Raw genomic sequence first — 19945 nt, forward strand, 5'->3', positions numbered from 1 at the left:
ACTTAAAATGTTCTCTCGTGACCAGTTTAGCCGGAAGACGTCTCCACTTGCCACTGCTGAGTGAAACCTTTGATCAATAGACGATCTTCGTAAACACCGCCGCTTTTTGCTGTGGGTAACTCTCCTGCAGTCAGTGGAGACCATGGGTAACAGTTTAGCCTGACCATGACCTGACCGTACTGCTGCAGACTTGTCCGCACACGTCACCTGACCAGGTACAGAACGTCAGTTGTCGAGTTTAGTACGAGTCGGAGAGCTGTATTTATTAAAAATGACTCCACTGTGGGCGGGTAGCAGCTAGCTGGAGGCAGCTAGCAGCAACGATACAGCAAATAGCAAAGCAGGACACACTGGAGCAAAGGGATGGATGCTTTATTTCACTGTTTGAGAGATTACAAGATTATGAAACTGAATAGTATTAATCATTCGGTCAGTGGGAACTATCGTAATGTGGATTTGTCAAATGATCTCAGTCTTCGATTGCATTTCTACAAAGGTGACATTCTCTGCTGGTTAAGAGCTACAATGACAATAGCATGTAGGCTACTGATAACCAAAATACAACAATGTTATACTTGTATAGTATAACTATGATCTGCCTGTGGCTGTTGGTGCTTTCACTCAGTATCCAATCTAGTCCACAGGAGTGGACCATATAATCCGGGGGGGGGGGGGTTATTAATGTCACATTCATGCTCAAATGGTGGAATTCTGTATTAATTTCACTCAGATAAATTATATAGCTTCAAACAGCTGCACCACTTGACTGTAATGTGGCTATTTAGACCGGGAAACAAATGACTTACAATAGTTAAATCATGATATTAGGGTTTGAAGCAACACTTTTTCATCATAAATAAGACTGTAGATGTTTTCTCTAGTCAACAATTAATATTTGAGTCTATAAAATATAGAAAAATGTCCATTTAACTTCCCAAAACCCTTCATATTGAGGAGGCTGGAACAGGATAGTGTCTGCCCTTAATAGTCAGAATAGTGACCAATTAGTTTTCTGTTGATTGATTAATCGATTTGTTTTAATCACACGATCCTGATCACCATAACCTCACACATCATGTCAACATACTGCTACGGATTGAGTCCACCCAGCTGTTGGATATGTATTTGCATTGTATGTCATTTCCTCATGAATACTTATTTGTTAAGTATATATAAGATCAATAATGAATTAATGTCTACTGCATACGTGTCAAGCATAGTGTCGTATTGATGGCGAAGTACTTGAGTGAAAATCCAAAGAATTTATTTTTACATGAAAAACACCAGCATGTGGCTCTCAGATGATTCATGCATTTGCATGAACATTATGATGATTATCATCAATAATTGATCGTATTGAGAGAGACTGAGTCACAGTGATCCTCCTTTCTTCTCAAACCAGATTTAGGGCAGCGGGTTGCCATAGAGACCGCGGTGCCCTGCTGTGTTCTGTCTGTCACTGAATATAATATGCAAATTAATATCAAAGGTCCCCACTTAGTCGAGCGGAGGCTCTGCTGCATGCATGTACAAGGTGCTTTATTCTCCATATCTTTGGACCGTCGGTCAGACAAAACAGCTTGCCCTCTGGGGGGAAATGCTGTGTGCATTTCTGAAGATGTCTCATGTTAAATGGTCCAAATGAGATCAATTGATTACAAGACTCTTCAAGAAAATAATTTGCAGATTAATCAAAAGTAAAAAAAAAGAGAATATTGGTGAGTTGTTGCAGCCCTAAACATAACTCTGTGGCGATTCCTAACTTTTGATCCATGTCTTTCCTCCTTCCATGCAGAATTCATTTGGTGTTCATGATTAATTAATGTTGCATTCAGCACCTTTTTTAATGACGATAGGAAAACAGCGTCATCATGTGCGACCTCGACAGATGGTGCGTGTCACATTTACATTATTTATGCCAGATCACTTATTACACTTACTTTTTTTTAAAAAGCTTTTTTTTAAGGATAGTCAAGTTGCAGCTGACGGCAACGAAAGAGGGCAAGTTGTTGACAGGCCTCACTTTCTCCTAAAGGTCCCTGATTAGCGTCTCATTATTCATGCCATCCTATTTGGGAGAACCTGAACAAGCCTTATCCGTGTAACCCATACTCACTTTCATGAAATGATGCCCTGGATCGGGTAGCTACTTTATTTCCTTCTTAAGATATTCACCCCATCGCGCTTCCCTCTTACAGGGTTACCACTGCATCATTTCTAGGGGCGTAGCTCAATACATGGCCGCTCGTGCCTTGTTTTATTTGACGGTCGTGTGTCACACAGAGGATACCGGTGCTTTCTAGGAGTGCCGGTTCCCCCGTGCTGCGACAGAGATGACGGAGGAAAACTCTGCGGCCGCCAGGCTGCGCTACGAAGAGCTGCTCTTTTACGCGGCCTGTGTTTGCACCTGTTGGTCTGTGTGTCTGTGTGTGTGTGTGTGTCTGGAAGGCAGAGTGTGTAGGAGAGGAGGTGGTGGTGGTGGAGGAGGAGGAGGAGGTGGCATGCGTACGGGCAGCATCATCAGCAGCAGCAGCAGCACCTGGAGGTGGCAGCTCTCCCGGGCCATGAGGCTGGCTCTGCGCTGGTTCCGGCAGTGCCGCCCGCAGAGAGGAGGCCGAGGCGGGGCGACCGGGACGTGGACCGGCAGCCGGCTGTTGGAGCTGTGGAGCTACAGCAGGCTGCTGCTCAAGTCGCTGTACTTCAACAGCCTCACCAACAGCGACACTCTGCTGGACTGCGCGTTTGAACCCGTCTACTGGATCGTGGACAATGTTACCCGCTGGTTTGGAGCGGTGAGCCGTTGGATCTCTATCCTCCATGTCCCCCCCCCCCCCCCCCCCCCCCCCCGGAACCTCGTTCCTCACCGTCTCACATCTTCTCTCTCTCTCTCTCTCAGGTGTTTGTCTGTCTCGTCATACTGCTGATGACCTCGGTTGTGGTCATCATCTACCTGTACGTCCTACCCACAATTGTCAGCACCTACCCTTTGCACTGGGTCGTCTGGCACCTGAGCTGTGGCCACTGGCTTCTCATCATGGTGGTCTTCCATTACTACAAGGCCACCACCACCTCTCCAGGACACTCGCCCAAGGTACTGAACTCCTGATAGGCCGAAGGGAAAATGCTGACGCGGTGTATGCTAAAAAGTGATGCACGCTTCCTCCTCATTTGTGTTTTCTTGTTTATTTTAGGACAAAATTCATATTCCCTCAGTGTCCATCTGCAAGAAATGCATCACTCCCAAACCGCACAGGACGCACCACTGCAGCATCTGCAACACGTAAGATAAGCAAATAATAACTCTTATGTGCAGTTCTTCAGTTTAAAATCAATGTAAATAATCCCTCATGGTAAATTGTTTATGTTGCAGCTGTGTTTTGAAGATGGACCACCACTGTCGTATCCTTCTAACAAGCATCACAGAGAACGCATGGGCAAGCTTCACTCTGTTTGCTTTTTTTTTTTTTTTGATTTCAAAAATGATTCCAGTGTTTGTTTTAGATTCACCATCTTTGTACACATTGAACTGAACACGTCTCCAGCCTGGTTGAACAACTGCGTGGGCCACTTCAACCAGCGCTACTTCTTCTCCTTCTGCCTGTACATGATGCTGGGCTGCTTCTACTGCAGCGTCAGCAGCAAAGCCTTGTTCCTGGAGGCCTACAGCGCGATAGAGGTGAGGCCGGGACACGTTCTCTGCTGTTCTCGTTTTGCTGCTGTGGGCGAGGCGTCTCCGCTGTCTCGCCCACGGTAGCACGTCAGAAGGCACAAGACGGGCTCGGTTGATGAAAAGAGAAATTGGAGACATGCAAAGGATCTCAGCTTTCTGCTCCGGGACGCTCTTATGTCAAAGGTGTTTACGCACCAGCTGGTAAACAAACAACCTTTGGGCTTTGAATACTAATTAGTTTGACCCAGAGATCACTTCATGTTAACGTGCCCACATTGTGAGCAGCCTCTTGCTCCTGAGCCGAAATGCCCTCAGAGAGCAGCGAGCTGAAACATCCTGGGATCAGACCTGAAAGTGAAAGGAGTCCGTATTCGCAAGCATGAATATTTTCCTGTCCCCCCTGCAGAGATACTATCAGACCCCTCCTCCAACCGAAACCTACACCGAGACCACCGCTCAAAAGAGTGTCATCTTCCTCTGGGTGCTGACCAGGTAAGGACCCCCCCCCCCCCTGCTGTTTAAACATCAGATAAAGGCTGATAGCATCATGTTACAACATGTCCTCCTGCAGCACGGTGTCTGTCGCTCTTGGAGGACTCACCCTCTGGCACAGTATACTCATCAGCAGAGGAGAGACCAGCGTGGAGCGTCACATCAACAACAAAGAGGCCAAAAGACTCAAGGAGAAGGGCAAGGTACTAACACTCGTGTGCAAATCGGCATTGGACCAGTTGGAGCACATGCAATCGTACATTTTGAGACCAAAAAAACTTAAATAACATTGTTGACTCTGTAAGTATTTGGTATAAAAAAAATACAACATTGAAAATGCCTTTCTTTTGTGTTCTAACGCAGGTGTTCAAAAATCCATATCATCACGGTCCAGTGAACAACTGGAAGTTACTGTTGGGTGTGGAAAAAAGGAGGTGAGTTTTTCAGCCGTAGTTGATTTGGCACCGAGCTGTGGTTACTGCGGTGAAACACAACTCCTTATATAGAGGCGGTAGTGACAGAAAGTAAACACATTAGGACCATAAAAGGGCGATTTCATGAAAACCTTTTGTGGATAGTTTGGATTTTTTAAAGTGAGGTTGTATAAGGAACTTATCCCAAAAATATTTTACGCTTGATTTACAATGTTTTCACTGCTTAACCTCGCTGTTAACCCTTTTCTCTTCAAAGCCCCCGGACTCCTTTGACAAAAACATGAACCGTTTTCAACCAATACGTATTTGTTCTTCCGTTTCCCTCAGTCACTGGTTCACGCGGGTCCTCTTGCCCTCCAGCCATCTTCCCAACGGGGACGGCATCACGTGGGACTTTACCTTCACCAGAACAGACCCCATGGCCATCTGATCCTTTCCTCTAAACCACATCTAAAAGAAGAGAAGCTCCTGCTGCTACAATCATATAACAAGGAAAGGGAAGCTTTGTAGTTTCACAAATAGACACAGGTTGTTGTTGCTTTGTTAAAAGTGGGAACCACATGGAAATACGCACCAGTGGTTTCTCTTTCTAGGATCCGTTATCATTTCCCAGCCGTCTCCGGTCGACTGAAGGTCTCACTAGACCTCGCCCCGCGACTGCAGCGCTAATTAGATTCATGAATGGTGCTGCTGGCCAGCATAGCTGTGAAGACGACGCCATTCTCCCGTAAAGCCAACGGCAAAGACTTTTTATGTGCGTCTCTCTTTGACGGAAAATCATGCACCAACACTACAGCCTCTTTAGTGAGATGTAGGACAGAGGGATGAGGTAGTGCGGGAAGCGTCGGAGGACACCAGTCTGCAGGTACGGCACATTAAAGGTGCTACGTGTCAAACGCAGCACATTGTAAACTAGAATGACCCGCCATCTTATTTCAGTCGTGTTGTCAATGTCTTTCAGATATGAGACGGAGGTAAACGTCTTTTGATTTCCATTTGACTTCTCGGAGAAGGTCCGATTTGTTTACACTGTTTCAATGTGCCAGCGTTCGAGTCATAGTTTGGGTGTATGAGGTACATCTAGAGATGACTTGTCGGCACGCCCCCAGTTTGGAGAAGCAGACACAAGTACAGGAGCAGCGGCAAAGCAATGCTGTGGATGTTGACAGCTTTTGTTTTAGGTGGCTTAAATATGTTTTGCTGACATTCCTGTAAACAACGTTAAATTGCTTTACTTGTGTGCCGGTACTCACTTCTTCTCCAAACTGGGGTTGCGCCGACCACCATCTACTGTAAGTACACTGAGAAGTACCTCATACAACCTCACTTCTAAACATCCGAAGTACCCCTTTAATGTGCTCACGGTTTACCGATGAAATGCAGAATCTAGCACCATTAATAAGTGACTTCCTGTTAAGCCAGAGAGTTGAGGCCAGACTGTCTGGTTTTTATTTTAGTTTCCATTGTTCATGTTCATGTTAACTGTGTTCGTGGGTCTTGGGCTGAGGACAAACCCAAGTGTTTCTTAATGTGGGGTACGTTTTCAATGATGATTTTGTCCTGAGATTATTTCAATAATTGTCTGTTTTAAGGTTTACTAGCGATAAAGAACTTGTTTGGTTGTTCCGTCTTTAAAATGAGGCACTTTCAGGCACTGTGAAATATAACACCAGATTTTTAATCCCTTCAGATTTGACCGCAACACGTTTGTATCATTAACTTACTGACGGACGGGTTGCATCTGTAGTTGCCATAGAAACATGACATACAGCTGTGATATGTGTAACCAATGGGAGCTGAGCTCCAGTTTGATTTATTGTCTTTTTTTAATAAAACACCGGTTTGATATTTCTAGTTTGAAGTTCTTCACATGACGACATTTAAAGAAATGACATTAAAGGCATTTTTACAAAGAAAGGTTTTAATGACGTCTTAAATACTCTATTTCCTCGGCATCAGTTGGTGAGAGGTCCAAAGTCAGCCGACCGCACTGCAATGACTCGACAAGAACTACGATATATTTGTTCAGCTATTGAAAAAAATACAACGCAGATGTTCGTCATACTGTTCACATAACTTACAATCTTAAGTTAACGTACATTGACCTCGACATTTTTAATTATGTAAACTGATCTCAGTGGAGGTGTGGTGCATTGATTCACGCCACCCTGTGAGCCAGCGGACAATTGGCACATCCACATGTTTCCAGGTCTCAACAGCCTTCTAGCAGCCGAAACTGTCAAAATGGTCACGAAGTTTAAAAAAAAGATACAAAGAAAATGTTTCCCCCACAGTTCATGACATCATCATTCAGTGTGTGTGTGTGTGTACGGTGTTTCCTCTCTTCGTACGGGAGTTCACACAAACTATTTAATAAGAGCTATTTAGAATCTCAGAACTCTAACTAGATCCAAACAAGTTTGATTAGATTTTCAAAAATCTTGCAAAAAGAATGATAAATGTCTTGATCATGTTGTTAGTTATTGGCAGAAAAGCAGCTGATAGTATTTTAACAGCTGAACTACGAGAAAACACTTTGGGGGATTTAAAAATGCACTGATGTTCCATTTTCTCCAATAGTGAGAAAGACAACAGCGTCCATGAGGTGTGTAACATATTAAACATTCTTTTTCACTTAGACAATGCTCCCAGTCAGTCCACATACTCGTATTTGTGCGTTCATGAAGATATAGACAACAAAAACAGTAAAAAGGGCGAGAAGATGAAGAAGGGTGGAGAGGTTCTGGTTGAAAAGATGAGTCGGGAGGATAAAGAGGGAGTGTGTGTGTGGGGGGGGGGGGGGGGGCACCGAGGAGAGAGAGCTGTTGTGTGGATTGTGCAGCTTTGATCCTTGGCACCAGGTCCGGGAGTTTTGACTTTCCCACATCTGTATTCTTCCAGGTTTAGGGAGGATGGGAGACTAGGGCTGTGTTTGAGGAGCAGAATCAACTTCCTCCAGGACTTCCTAACAGGAACCTGTGAGGAAGACGAGACAGAGACACCTTCGTGTGACGAACCAACTACAAACTGTTCATTTGGCACATGACCATAAAAAAGATGCATTCCAAAGAACAGAACGTTAAGATTTGGGGCGTTTATCTGCTAATTTTCCACTTTTGAAGAGAATATAACCTTTCATATTTTGTCTGTGTTTTAAGATTATGGACATTTCCTTAGCATGTCAACACCTGGCATGAGTGGGAATGAGCAGGATAGTCTATAAGCACATTTACCAGAGAAACGAAGAACTCTGTCGTGACCAATGTGATATTTAGTGATTTTAAATCTCCTCCAGCGTATCCCTTGAACGGCGGTATCCGCTCTCTTACCACTCTGCTCTTGCCCGAACCGCCTCCTTCCTCACCAGCCTCTTCCTGTCGTCCAGAGGCCGGGCCAGAGCTCGCAGCACCCGGGCCCGAAACGGCAACACCTGAAACAGTAAAGCATGTCGAAAGGAACCTAAAAAACTGTTTGTCCATAGAAATAATAATAATACAGTAATAGTCTCAACAAATCTGCGGTAGAGCACTATTTTCTATTCTATAGTAACATTCTAATGAGAAAAATCATAACTTTTAGAATTTATTCAACAACTTGACAACATCTAACACATCCAGAATTCTTTGAGTTTTACCTCATGCTCGGGGAAGCAGGAGATGGCGTGGATGCAACGCAACGAGGCGGTCCTTACGCTCTGCGAGAAACAAACAAAATATTTGTTAGAGCGAATCGACATGTTCATGCTAAGTGATGAGCGGCCTCATCAGACCAATGAAGACAGCACGGCACCTTTAGCACAAGGAAGGAGCTGCTCGGTGTCTCTCTGTGCCACTTTATTCTTTTTAATTCACTTTCATGAAGCTCTTTTGAGACGTGGGTGCACATGCATTTGTAACTGCATCATACAGTAATACAACATATAAAACATTATTTTGCTGTAGTTTCATATGTATTCAACATATGATAAATGTACCTTTTTGCCGCTCACAATCTTACCGATCGTGACGGAAGGATGAGTACAGAAAACACTGTGTCATGTCGCCTCACTAACCATGGCTGGACTGGAGGTGAGGGCCAGCAGCCTGCTGACCAGAGCCTCGAGCTGCTGGATGAGCGCTGGCGGCGGGTCGATGAGGACGGGCTGAAGACAGGACAGCGTGGACAACTGGACGCCCTGGTCCGGACACGACAAGGCCTCCAACAGCAGAGACAGCAGCTGGACCGGGACAAAAGAAAACGTGACACATTAATGCCGACCATTTCCCAGGTGCTCTACATTTTTAATAGTGTTACAGTATTTCGTGGTACCATCTGAAAATGAACGGTTTGCTCTCAACTCACCGCTGGTAGTTCAGTGACTTGAACCTGCTTGGGCAGCTTATTGACAATGTTAGACAGAGCCTTCAGGTAGTTGGGCTTCTTCTCTGTAGAGGAGACAGAGATCAAGAACATTAAAGTGGTACCTAGGTATCTAAAACCTGACAGCCAGAGGAAAAGTCTAAAACCTGCTAAATAATAAGTGACTCGTTTATTTGTTCTCTTCTGGAGATTTTACATTATGTCTTTCAAACACTCCGCAAGTGTTTTGAGGACGAGCAAGCCTCTTTGGTGAGAATATTCCTTGGTGAGAATATTCTTTCATACACTTGATAGATATGAACTGATTTAATCAAAAACGGTTAAAGTAAATAAAAATAAAAAGTCAGACACTTTGATTCATGTCCATAGATGTTTACGCTGAAAGTTATCGGAAGTTATCAGAATGGATAATAAACCCCCGACAACAGATTTAATTTCCTTCTCTCATTTCCTCTTTTTCCTTTATATATTCAAATATGGCCGACTATCATGTCCAGGAATCTTGGTCTTCATTAACAAAGCTCAAATTGCTGCTCTCTGAACAATGTGGTCTTTTAAAAAAATATTTTAGAATCAAGGTCCTGATTTTTTTTACTTGATGTACAAAGGCGATAAAAATGAACGAATAAAGGATAAACTGTTACGTACACAAGTAGTGTAAAACAAAAACATTTTGTCTGCTAAAGTGCCGTTTATGTGATCATCAGCACAGAGAGATGTCTGAATCATCTCCTCAGCCTCGTACCTTGCGGCGCAGCGTTGAAGCCCTGGACCAACTTGGCTGAATTCTCGCTGAAGAAGCGCTGGCGGTACATGATGCGAACATCGGCATGGCAACCGCGGTTGAGGATGTCGGTGGAGTCGCTCATCAGCAGCCAGAAGCCGTCTGCTGCCGCCGGACCCAGATCAGCATCATCGAGCAGAGAGAAGAGCTTCAGAAACACACGGGGGGGGGGGGGGAATACAACACAAGTTTGTTCAGTCCGGTATGTTTTGGCGTCGTGAACAGTAAATGGAAAGATTATCCTTGTTTAATTAGAACACAAGGTCCAACTGTATTTAATGAGCATATTTCATAGTTGCTGTTTTTACCTTGTCAGTCAGCGTTGTGAACAGAGGATGGTATCGGAGAAGCAGAGCCTTGGCAACCTGGAGACAAGAGCAACTCTATTGCACCTGCAGCTTCTCATACTTATAACATGATATACTTCTGTTACGTTACCAATCAACTTCATTGACTGATTGACAGCCGACGGTAAAATGACAAACCAGTGGGACTCTTACCCAGAGCATGAGGGTGAAGGCCTGAGTGCGTACGGATGAAGACGCAGAGTCCAGCTCACTACACACTCTCTGCATGGTCCTCTGAATTAGGCTGTCGAGAGCATCGCCTGAAGAAGAAAGCAAACCATCACGGAGACTTTTAGTTGACACGGTGAAGCTCTCGCTTTTGGAGGGAATAAAAAAAAAATTGAGTAAAGACCCTAAACTGACCCTGTGGTCTCTTATTAACCAGCCCAGCAAAGCACTTTGCAGCCGAGGTGTATGAGAGCGGGTAGCTGCAGGTGCAGCTCATCTCCTCCAGCTCCGTCATCAGGAGATCTAACCGAGGCACCTCCACCTGAATGACACGCACAGCACTTAGAATACAGCTACGGTTATTAAAGAAGATAAAGTGTTGTGTAAGTGTGGAGACTCACACCGCGAGGCAGCGAACACACACATCCCAGGAGCAGACAAACCATCTGAGACCGGCTCCACGAGTCCCCCGGCTGCTTCTGGGAAAACGAGTGGTGGGAAACATAGATGACACGAGGTATACGGATAATAATTCTACAATACAGTTGCATCATTATGATACCGGCTTCAAGTGTTTTTGCATCTGATTATCATAAACCGCACAGTGAGGCAATGATGAAGAATTTCGGGGTGTGATATTTAAATAAAAGCCCCCAAAATACTCACTCGTGTACACAAATCCATGTAGGTACAAACCTTGAGCAGCTGGATGTTTGAAGGGAACGAGTTGTCGGGCAAAAAGGAAACATCACCATCCAGGAAGAGAGACACGGCCCTCGACGCCGTCTGCCCCGCCAGCCTGACGACAGAAACACCCACAGAGGAAACAGCACACCTCGTTAACAACGCTCTTAATAGTGCTTCAATAAATCTGAGACACGCACTAAATAAGAAAATGTGAGAAACAGACAGGAACTAGATAAGAGTTTGTACTGACGTGGGCTGCAGCCTGGAGCAGGAAGTACTGATGACAGGGACCATGGCCGACAGGACCGCCTCCTCCAGAAGAGGACTACGACGACCAGGTGACCCCTCGCCTGACAAACATGAATAGGAAGCACGAAATGTTTCAATGTCAGCTGACGTGATGTGGGTAGACGAGGTAAAAGGGGACATTGTCATTATTCTTAGTTGAAGGACCGCTCACCCTGCAGTGCTGCCTGGAGCGCCAGAGACAGCAGGCGCGGGATGATGACGTCATGGAAGCATCGCCCCGTCTCCTCGGAGTCCTCAACCTGCTCGGCTATTTTCTGGAGGCTATGACACGCCAACACCACCTCCTCCACGGAGAAAACGACACTACCTGAGAAAATAAGAAACGCATTCATCTAAAACTTCACTTCTTTAGGCTGGGACACAGATGTGTGTCATGTGATGCAATGAAGTATCGGCTAGCAGTACCGACACTCACATTTCAGAATCTGATGGGTAACGTTACTGCGTCAAACCTCTGTGCTGCCTCACCGTCAGCTTTTTGTACTTGGAGGCAAACTAATACGCAACTATCTTAAGTGTGCTTTAGCTACTGTATGTTGTAAAAGCCTTCAGCCTCAATATGGATCACTAAATATCAATTTATGAGAAAATGTTTAAATCTTCACACAATACTAAGAAGATGTTTGTGCAGTTTGAGATGGACTGTGACCCTGGTGAGGTGTCATCTATACCAAACCAACTAAAACCATCTTTCCACACCGATGTACCTGTGTGTGCTGAGCTGAGGACCTCCAGCAGCACAGGCGTGCTCTCCTGGACAACACTGGGCTGAGTGGACACCGCAGCCAGAGCAGACAAACAGCGCTGGCGCACTGCATGATGGGAATGCTTCTCAGGAGCTGCTCTGTTGTCATTTTGATCCATGGGCTCTGAACAATGGAGAGGAGAAGGTTTGCAAAACATTCATGAAGTGTCAGCCTGCTGAATGTGAAGTGGGGAATTAAAAAAAATAAACATTAGCGGCGCAGGGCAATTACCCGTGCAATGAATTATGGGACGCTTAAATATTTGTAATTTATTCGTAGGGTTTTATTTTCCTTTAAAATGTAAATAATATTAATGTTGATCGGTGTCAAAAAATACTAAATGAATTCACTGTGAGACAAAGACATAAATCATGGAAAAATCCAGCTACTCTCTTACAAGCCTTGCATAACACAAGTATCAGTATCTGTATATTTCTGTGTGGATCTTGCATCATGAGTCATATTTTTAGTGCGTTCACTCACCAGAAAACATCTCCGCCTTTAGTCTTGGGATCAGTTTCGTCATAACAGCTGCAGGGTGCAACCCTGCCAAGGCTCCGGCACACTCCACCACAGCAAGGCTGGAGGCAGAAACAGCACAAAGACTCAGACGGGTACTATTTATGTTTAGTAGGGTGGTCCTGATCCAATCTCAGAGATCGGTATCGTGGCCAGTCAAGGGATTATATCATTTACCGAATCGGCTTTATTGAGCTTTGAAGCTTTGGATTCATGTTCATGTACTTGAAGTGTGTGCAGCTGTATTATCTATGAAAACACAAGTATCGGATCTGGACTCGGTATCGGCAGATACTCAATAATAAACGACTCGGATCGAGGCGAAACTAAAAGTGCACAGTATGAGTTCTAAAGGAGCAGTGTGTAGGGTTTAGTGGTGAGAGAACTCCGGTGGCCTTCAGCAGAGACGTAGCAACACAGTATTACAGTAAGGATGACAGAGGAGAGGCAGATGGAAGCTGACCTGACTCTGTTGTCCTCCTCCGTCAGCAACAGTCTGGTCAGGTGATCTACAGCCAGCTCAACATCAGAGTCCAACAGCAGGCCTGAGAGAGAGAGAGAGACAGTGCTGAATGTCGCACTACACCCGACTCAGCTGCAGGCTGTGGATGGAAGAGTTTATCGCATCTCACCTGTCTGCTGCGCCAGTGAGGTGAGCACAGAGGTGGCCGTGACCTGCAGGCTGGAGTTAGTCTCCGTCAGAGCTGAAAACACCATGCTGCACAGAGACGGGCGGAAGGCTGAGAACACACTCTCTTCTAATGTGGAAGGATGAAACAGAAGAGAAGAGTTAAAATCGGAATCTTTTGTCTCCATGGTTATACACAAACAGCACCTAAACACAGTTACAGTATTAAAATAACGAGCAAATAGTTCCTTTTGAAGTTCCTTTATGACGGACTATCATAGTATACATACACAAACACACATTACCTCACAGTGCATCTGGAAAACTTAAGATTTAATGTCAAGAGACAATAAACTACATTAAGCTTTTAAGATGAGGAATACAGATGTTATCAGAGTCCACACACAAAACAAATGTGTTCTTTGTAGTATAAGTAGATGATTTGTATCATTATTTCTTGGTGTTTAAGCGGGCGCAGCTGTAAGACATGGGGGTCACACATGAGCGGTGTGGAGTTAAGATGTTGCTCTGAAGCAAATACAACGATAAACAGCACTCACCGTTCTCACAGGTTCTTACTGACTGAACAAACCGCTGCACCACCTCCAGCAATGTCCGTCTGTGGGAACACTGCACAAAGAGTTCAATTAAAAAAACTTAAAAGCCAACCAACCATGTGGGTGTCAGCTGTGCTCATTCACCTGTGCTCTGCTGTTGTACTGCTCGATGAGAGAGGGCATGACGGCGTCTGTAATGACGTGGCTCGCCCTGTTGGAGGCGCTGCAGGCGGCCTGCAGCAGCTTGGCGCTGGGCCACACCAGCTTCAGGTCCGGCTCACACAGGTGATGTTTGCAGTCTGGAACAACATCACACATTCAGTAAAAAAACGAAATGTTTTGAAGTAGAGCACTCACTTAAGATTGAGAGGGCTTAAGAGCAGGCAACACTAAAATACTCTGGTTTCATTCGTTCGCATTCATTATCGTCTCCCATGCTGTTTCACCGGCTTTGTTTTACCCTAAAGAGATAAACATTCACACAGAAATTCATGTGATTATCTTTTTCGGGTTTGGGGGATGTGAAGGATTTCTGTCTAAAATATAAATACGGATATTGGCCTTCAGAAATCAACCAATATTCCTCAAACCCCAGTGTCTATATCATCATAATAAAGACTACCTTCTCAAGAATTATAGATTTTACATTTAGGTACTTATAAAAGTCATGAAAGCTGCGATACTGGTTGATAAGTCTTCCTAACCATCCTCTGAGGCTAACATTGTATCTCGTTCACAGTTAACATGACAGCGGTGTACAAGCAGCTGGTTGAAATAAGAGAACTAAACAAACAGTCACTATGGTAGAATTTCCTGTCCACCTACTAACCCCAGTTCTTATTTAGTTCAGCCCTTTGTACATCTACACACCCTCTCTCACCACCTCACAGTCACTCAATGCAGGTTATTTTCTTTTCATGTATTTCACCTCCACCACTCTCACAGCCTTTCTACCGTTCCCTCGACATGTTTTATACACTGCTGGAGTTCTTACATCCTTCCTATGAAACGGTTTTCGTGTGCGAATAAGCTCGATTTCACAACATTTCACCTTTGAGAACGAGATCCAGGAAGGTGCTGAGGGAGTCCTCAGAGTCAGAGTTGAGGACTGAGCGAGACAGACAGGAAGTGAGTGCGGTAAGAGCGGCGAGGCCGGCAGACTCGATCTTCTCGCTCGATGTCTGAAACACCTGCAAGGAAACAACAAGAGGGGGACATTTTAAATGGGTTGGTTCTTCAGATTCACAAAGAGACGCTTATATTAACAGTTTGTTTACTTTGATCTAAGCGGTCGGACTGGAATGAAAAAGTCTATTTTGACACATTTCTGTGATTGATTTTGAAATTGAAATGAGTGATTTCAACGCCTGGAGCGTGAGTCATTTATCTCTTCTCTTGTTAAGAACAAAAGTAAATACTGATGAATATCAGTCCAGTCTTTGTTTGTCTTGGCTCTCAGAGCATGAGAAACTGCATTTGTTCCCTTCTTCCCATAAAGCATTGTGTTTTGGCTCATTTCCTTTAGATGCTCTCAATGACATCCATCAGTTCTATTGTTTGAAGACTGCGACTCACATCTTCATGTCTCGGAGCCTTAATTTGGAGTTCAAATGCTATTGCCGGCAACTGGACAAACAACACAAACCAAAAGACTAAACCCTGCAGAGTTTGAGAAGCAAAGTTTGTTCATGTGAACGCAGCTTTAAAAGATGCTGCTTGTTTCTCATTCCTAGCAATAAAGATAAGCAGAATGCCATCTCCACAAACGGAACAAAAACACAAGATGCTGAAATGTTTCTTTACAAAGCTAAGACGGCATAAAGACCCAATAAAATCCCAAGTAGTATTAATGGTTTGTATACTTTTATCTCAAACAAACCTCTCTCCGCACAGATGCCCACAGGCCCTCCAGGAATTCCGCTACGTCCTTATGTTCATATTGGGACACGCCAGCCACCTGAAAAGTATCCAGTGTGGTAATGAGAAAGATAAGAAACCCCGCATCAACTTCATAAGTTGCACATGAACCCTCCTGCTCTGGGCCTCTCAGCAGCTCCGCTGTAGCTGTAACAAGTCACAGTGAATAATCCACATGTACAAACTTTAGGGAAAGAGTAGAGATTAATAGAGACGTCTCACCAGAGTCTGCAGCGAGTCCAGCTTGGCACTCTGAACGTCCGAGTCCAGTTTCTCAATGATGAGAGGTAACAGAAACTGGAGGGGGGGGAAGTAATAAACACAACAACAATAAACTCTCTTTAGGCCGTATTAATGAAAAATGACGTTATCTATAACTTCTCAGGTCACAAGACCGCCGTTGCACCAAGAAGCTAAATGTCAATGTAAACGGTCCTACCTCTGCAAACCGCGGCGTCCCAGTGAGGACGTCCCTCAACATCTGGATGAGCTCCTCTCTGGTGATGCCGTGGGGGTCGTTGGGAGGCTGAGGAGGATGGATAATAAGGAGAGAACACACACAGAAATCAAAAAGGCACCTACACATATTCATGAAGAATGTCCTTATGCCACACAAAAAATGATGTGGAGACGGGAAATGTACGTGAGCAGACGAGGGTACTATTGTTTTTACAGAGTTAGTCTGAGGCCACAGGAAGTCGGTGATGACATGTCTGCTGCTCTCGCTCTGCTTTCAGGCAGTTCTCAGGCAAAAAGCAGCTGAGTAAACAGGGACTTACGGGGCTGAAGTCAATGGGGAAATAGCAGGACGTCACCTCGAACAGCTCCTCTGTGAATTTACCTGAGGACAGCGGACAGGAAATGAACAACATAAGAGTCATGCTCGAACTGTGCAATGGATAGTAACACAATAATGTGCGAGAGGGACAGAGACAGAGAAAGATGCTGAATGTGCACAGGTATGCGCTCTCACCGAGATCGTAACCTCGGAGGACGATGGTCCTGGCGATCTGGAAGGCTAACAGGAGGTTGCGAGGGTCTCTCTCTCCGTCCATCGACTGGACAAAACCAAACACAAAGTCTGCCCCCAGACCCTTCAGCTCTGTGGACAAGTGAAACAGGAACACAGTTTGGTTGGATGTTCTGTTAGATGGCTGACAGATTTATTGGTTTTACACATAGTGTTTGAAGAGTGGTGACAAGTTTTCACAACCGCCAGTTTGGAGACATTACACCACATACCTCTTCCTGAAAAGCTGAGGTAGTTGTTAGGATGTAGGGCGTGAGCTACAAGTATGTTGAAGATTGCTTAGGCACAATAAATGATACGTTGTGTTATTAACTGAGGAAAAAAACAACTAAATCTGTGACCAGCACTCAGCATCACATGGAAAGCTGATCGTTCAGTTTTATTCCAAAATCTGAGGTCTACTGTTGGTAAGACTCAAACTAGAGTTCAAATATTCCACATTGAAGATTCTATAATCCAGATATGAACTTTTCAGAGGATTCGTCTAATCGATGGATACACACAGTAAGCTATTATTTCAGTGGTATTATTGTGTTTTCTTCTACTTTAGCGAGGAGACAGAGGTGAGGTCACATTGTTCTATCACACATGCTGCAGTGTTCTTTCTAAATACCGGCAGCATTACACGATCGCCGTCAGTCTTTTGCTGACGGCGAAAGATATGCTTCCTCTTTCTTCCTTTGCTTCTGGTACAGTATGTCTATGTTGTAGTGCATGCAAATCATTCAACCGCCAAACAAAGCAGAGGACGCTGTCACAACTCTGTCCCGTATCACAGGGCTGGTAAGAGTTTAAGTCAACTAGTGAGAGTTCTGACTTTCTAAACTCTCTCTCTGCTGTTTTGGATTTCCTACGTTTTCAAACACAGAAACTTTGTTTTTTCCTCTGCTAACTAAGCCACGGTGACTCAAGACTCAGAGCTGGCATCTCTTACCGGCTTCTCTGATCGCCATGAGGTTGATGAGCATGTTGTAGACGCACGCTCTCTCGGTCAGCATCAACGACTGGAGAAAAAGGAACAGGCCCTGTGAGCTCTTACCCACAACACCCAGAATTAAACAACACTTTCATGAGCCAAGTTTACCAACAAAGCATACTTAATAGAAGAGAAAGTGCTTTGCAGACATGCAGGGAAAAAAAAGAAGAACATCATCACACGCTCGAAGGCTGCATTCACACATCAGGGCTGTGCGGCTGTGTGTCACCTAAATGGCCCATTTGAGTGACTCTCGTTTGATTGACTCATTTGTTTTGAATGGCCCATTGATCGCCGGTTACGTGATTGGGTCGCATTTGTTGCAGCAGATGAATAATAGACTTGTACAGCAGGTTGATCAGCTGTCTTTGTTCCTCGTGAACAGCAATGATGTTCCGATTGGACTGAACTCAAATCTACTGTTGTTTGTATCCCCTGCACATACAAAACGGTGTATGTTAAAATAAAATATGGCTTGCTACAACTTTGACATCTTAATCATAACACAGTGTCAAGTCTCACCTGAACGTGAACATCCTGGAACAAAGACCTCAGCATGGACACAGCTGAGCCAGGAGGCAACACTGTACATTTTGTCTGGGGAGAAAAAGCATAAAAACACACAACGTGCACGTTGGTCTCCCTGCTCACATCTGGAGCTTCTCAAAAGGATGCTCAAAACCTGTCGAGCAGCAACTAATGTGCAAACGTGGCAGTCAGTTCATCTTTTGCAGGATGTTTCAGTCGCTGTCGTCACTGAAAATCTGTCGGAGGCAAACACTCACCAGCGCTCTGAGCCCCTGTAGAACAGGCGGCGTGATGACGTAATGGTCCTTGAGACGGTCTTCATAGAAGGCAATGAGCACTTCCACTGGGGAGAACAGAGACATGTTGATAAAATATCACTCTTTTCATATGTTGCATGCAGCTCCGCAAGACTGCGGGTTATTTAAGATATTTTCGATAGATGTCTGATTTGTTTCCTTTTTTAAAAATATTTTATATATCAGCCAAACAAGCCAACAATTATATGATGGTTTTGCACCCAAATAACAAACAAAGAGTAAAGAAGAGAGTGGGATGATCTACAAAACATAGGAGAAGATGTGTACCTTCTCTCTCTGTGAGACCTCCATAGCAATCGTGTAAAACGTCAGAGAGAAGCTGGACTCCTCTGGCTCGGGTGTGAGGCTGGACGCTGGTGAGGCTCAGTCTGAACAGGGAGGGACCGGAAGACGTTCATCATTACAAAATATTAAACACAAGAGCAACTCAAGAGTATGAAATGTGATGATTATTAATGAATAGAAAACCGCAATATAGGGTGGATATAATTTTACATTTATAGTAAATGAATACCATTCATGAGAAAGACGTCATATTTGTTTAGGGTGACAATGGCTAAATTAAATATAATTCAATTCCTTCCACCTCCCTTGTCTAACACACACTAAACCAACTTAAGAGCACAACAGACAGAGGGACTTTTTAATTATACTACTACTGTTTATGTTATTGCTGTAATGTTGGAAACATCCTGATGGCTTACCCCAGTGCCTCCACCAGCTGCAGTATTGTAAACTGTCCATCTTTGACACCTGAGCAGCAGAAAGCCAAGTTTAGTGAATCGTAGCAAAGCACTGATAAGATAGCCAGCTACAAATACGCGCAGAAAACAAGTCGTAGCCGCAGAACTGCAGATTATCTAACGACCTCGGCCGGGTTCAAAGGTCCACAGTTCATTGAATGTTGGATGTTTTGCTTCGGACACAAACACAGCAGCTAGTTAGCACACTGGAGCATGAAATATCACGCTGCTAGTCGAATGGCATTACGAGAAAACGTTAGAGATACATTAAGTGTGTGCTGTTACCGTGATACAAGTGTCACAGTGAGTGTGTGTGTTTGTTTCACGAGGTTGTGACACCACACAGGATGTTGTGGCGCTAAGTTAGCTCGTTAACCATCCACGCCGTGTTGCGCATCCTTGAAGCGGTAGCTCCGCAAGCTTCGACGGCGTGTTTTTCGCAACAAGGTGTTCTGGAAAAAGTGTCGAAGCAAATATGAGGAAGACGTATTTACATGTTGCTGTATCTTTGGCCTTGCTGTCCTGTAGTCCCGAGACAAATTCCTCCACCAGAGACAGCAGCAGGGTGCTGTCCGCAGCCATCGTGCCACTGTAGCTCAACTGAGACCACGCATGCGCGAAAAGTTAGGAGCGAGACGAAAGGCAAAAGTGACAAATTGTACACAAGCCTTTATAAAACAGGGCTGTTATCGAACAATGCAATGTTGCGCAGAGGCCATTGCGTTAGGTGTGTG

At 44.6% G+C, this 19945-nt stretch overlaps 2 protein-coding genes across 2 annotated transcripts; one reads left to right on the forward strand and one right to left on the reverse strand.

Annotated features, from left to right (window-relative positions):
• Nucleotides 1–89: 89 nt before the first annotated feature.
• On the forward strand, nt 90–6444 carry zdhhc16b (zDHHC palmitoyltransferase 16b). The gene is made up of 9 exons (XM_076093148.1): nt 90–2792; nt 2897–3091; nt 3192–3280; nt 3371–3399; nt 3543–3676; nt 4077–4162; nt 4242–4365; nt 4526–4596; nt 4924–6444. The coding sequence occupies exons 1-9, from the start codon at nt 2334–2336 to the stop codon at nt 5024–5026; spliced, it is 1290 nt and encodes a 429-aa protein (XP_075949263.1). The 5' UTR covers nt 90–2333; the 3' UTR covers nt 5027–6444.
• Nucleotides 6445–6499: 55 nt separating this feature from the next.
• On the reverse strand, nt 6500–19928 carry mms19 (MMS19 homolog, cytosolic iron-sulfur assembly component). The gene is made up of 31 exons (XM_076093147.1): nt 19706–19928; nt 19173–19221; nt 18736–18836; nt 18409–18494; nt 18146–18220; nt 17582–17651; nt 16591–16719; nt 16397–16458; nt 16057–16143; nt 15840–15914; nt 15580–15657; nt 14752–14890; nt 13845–13999; nt 13704–13773; nt 13148–13273; nt 12979–13060; nt 12480–12577; nt 11958–12119; nt 11402–11557; nt 11192–11291; nt 10951–11053; nt 10656–10733; nt 10450–10576; nt 10240–10346; nt 10048–10104; nt 9701–9887; nt 8938–9020; nt 8648–8812; nt 8231–8290; nt 7926–8026; nt 6500–7572 (listed from the first exon to the last, which is right to left on the reverse strand). The coding sequence occupies exons 1-31, from the start codon at nt 19791–19793 to the stop codon at nt 7542–7544; spliced, it is 3087 nt and encodes a 1028-aa protein (XP_075949262.1). The 5' UTR covers nt 19794–19928; the 3' UTR covers nt 6500–7541.
• Nucleotides 19929–19945: the final 17 nt, after the last annotated feature.

This window comes from Anarhichas minor, unplaced genomic scaffold, assembly GCF_050575085.1.
Source record: "Anarhichas minor isolate MPS153535 unplaced genomic scaffold, ASM5057508v1 ptg000017l, whole genome shotgun sequence".
NCBI classification, from domain to species: Eukaryota; Metazoa; Chordata; class Actinopteri; order Perciformes; family Anarhichadidae; genus Anarhichas; species Anarhichas minor.

What these genes read in the sequence shown, in the direction of transcription:
- zdhhc16b (XM_076093148.1), top strand. Translation starts at nt 2,334, where the DNA reads ATGACGGAGGAAAACTCTGCGGCCGCCAGGCTGCGCTACGAAGAGCTG. An exon ending in TTACCCGCTGGTTTGGAGCG is followed by an intron (nt 2,793 to 2,896) that starts GTGAGCCGTTGG and finishes TCTCTCTCTCAG; the next exon opens with GTGTTTGTCTGTCTCGTCAT. An exon ending in CACTGCAGCATCTGCAACAC is followed by an intron (nt 3,281 to 3,370) that starts GTAAGATAAGCA and finishes TTTATGTTGCAG; the next exon opens with CTGTGTTTTGAAGATGGACC.
- mms19 (XM_076093147.1), bottom strand. Translation starts at nt 19,793, where the DNA reads ATGGCTGCGGACAGCACCCTGCTGCTGTCTCTGGTGGAGGAATTTGTC. An exon ending in CAGCTGGTGGAGGCACTGGG is followed by an intron (nt 18,837 to 19,172) that starts GTAAGCCATCAG and finishes CTCCCTGTTCAG; the next exon opens with ACTGAGCCTCACCAGCGTCC. An exon ending in TCCCCATTGACTTCAGCCCC is followed by an intron (nt 16,144 to 16,396) that starts GTAAGTCCCTGT and finishes CATCCTCCTCAG; the next exon opens with CCTCCCAACGACCCCCACGG.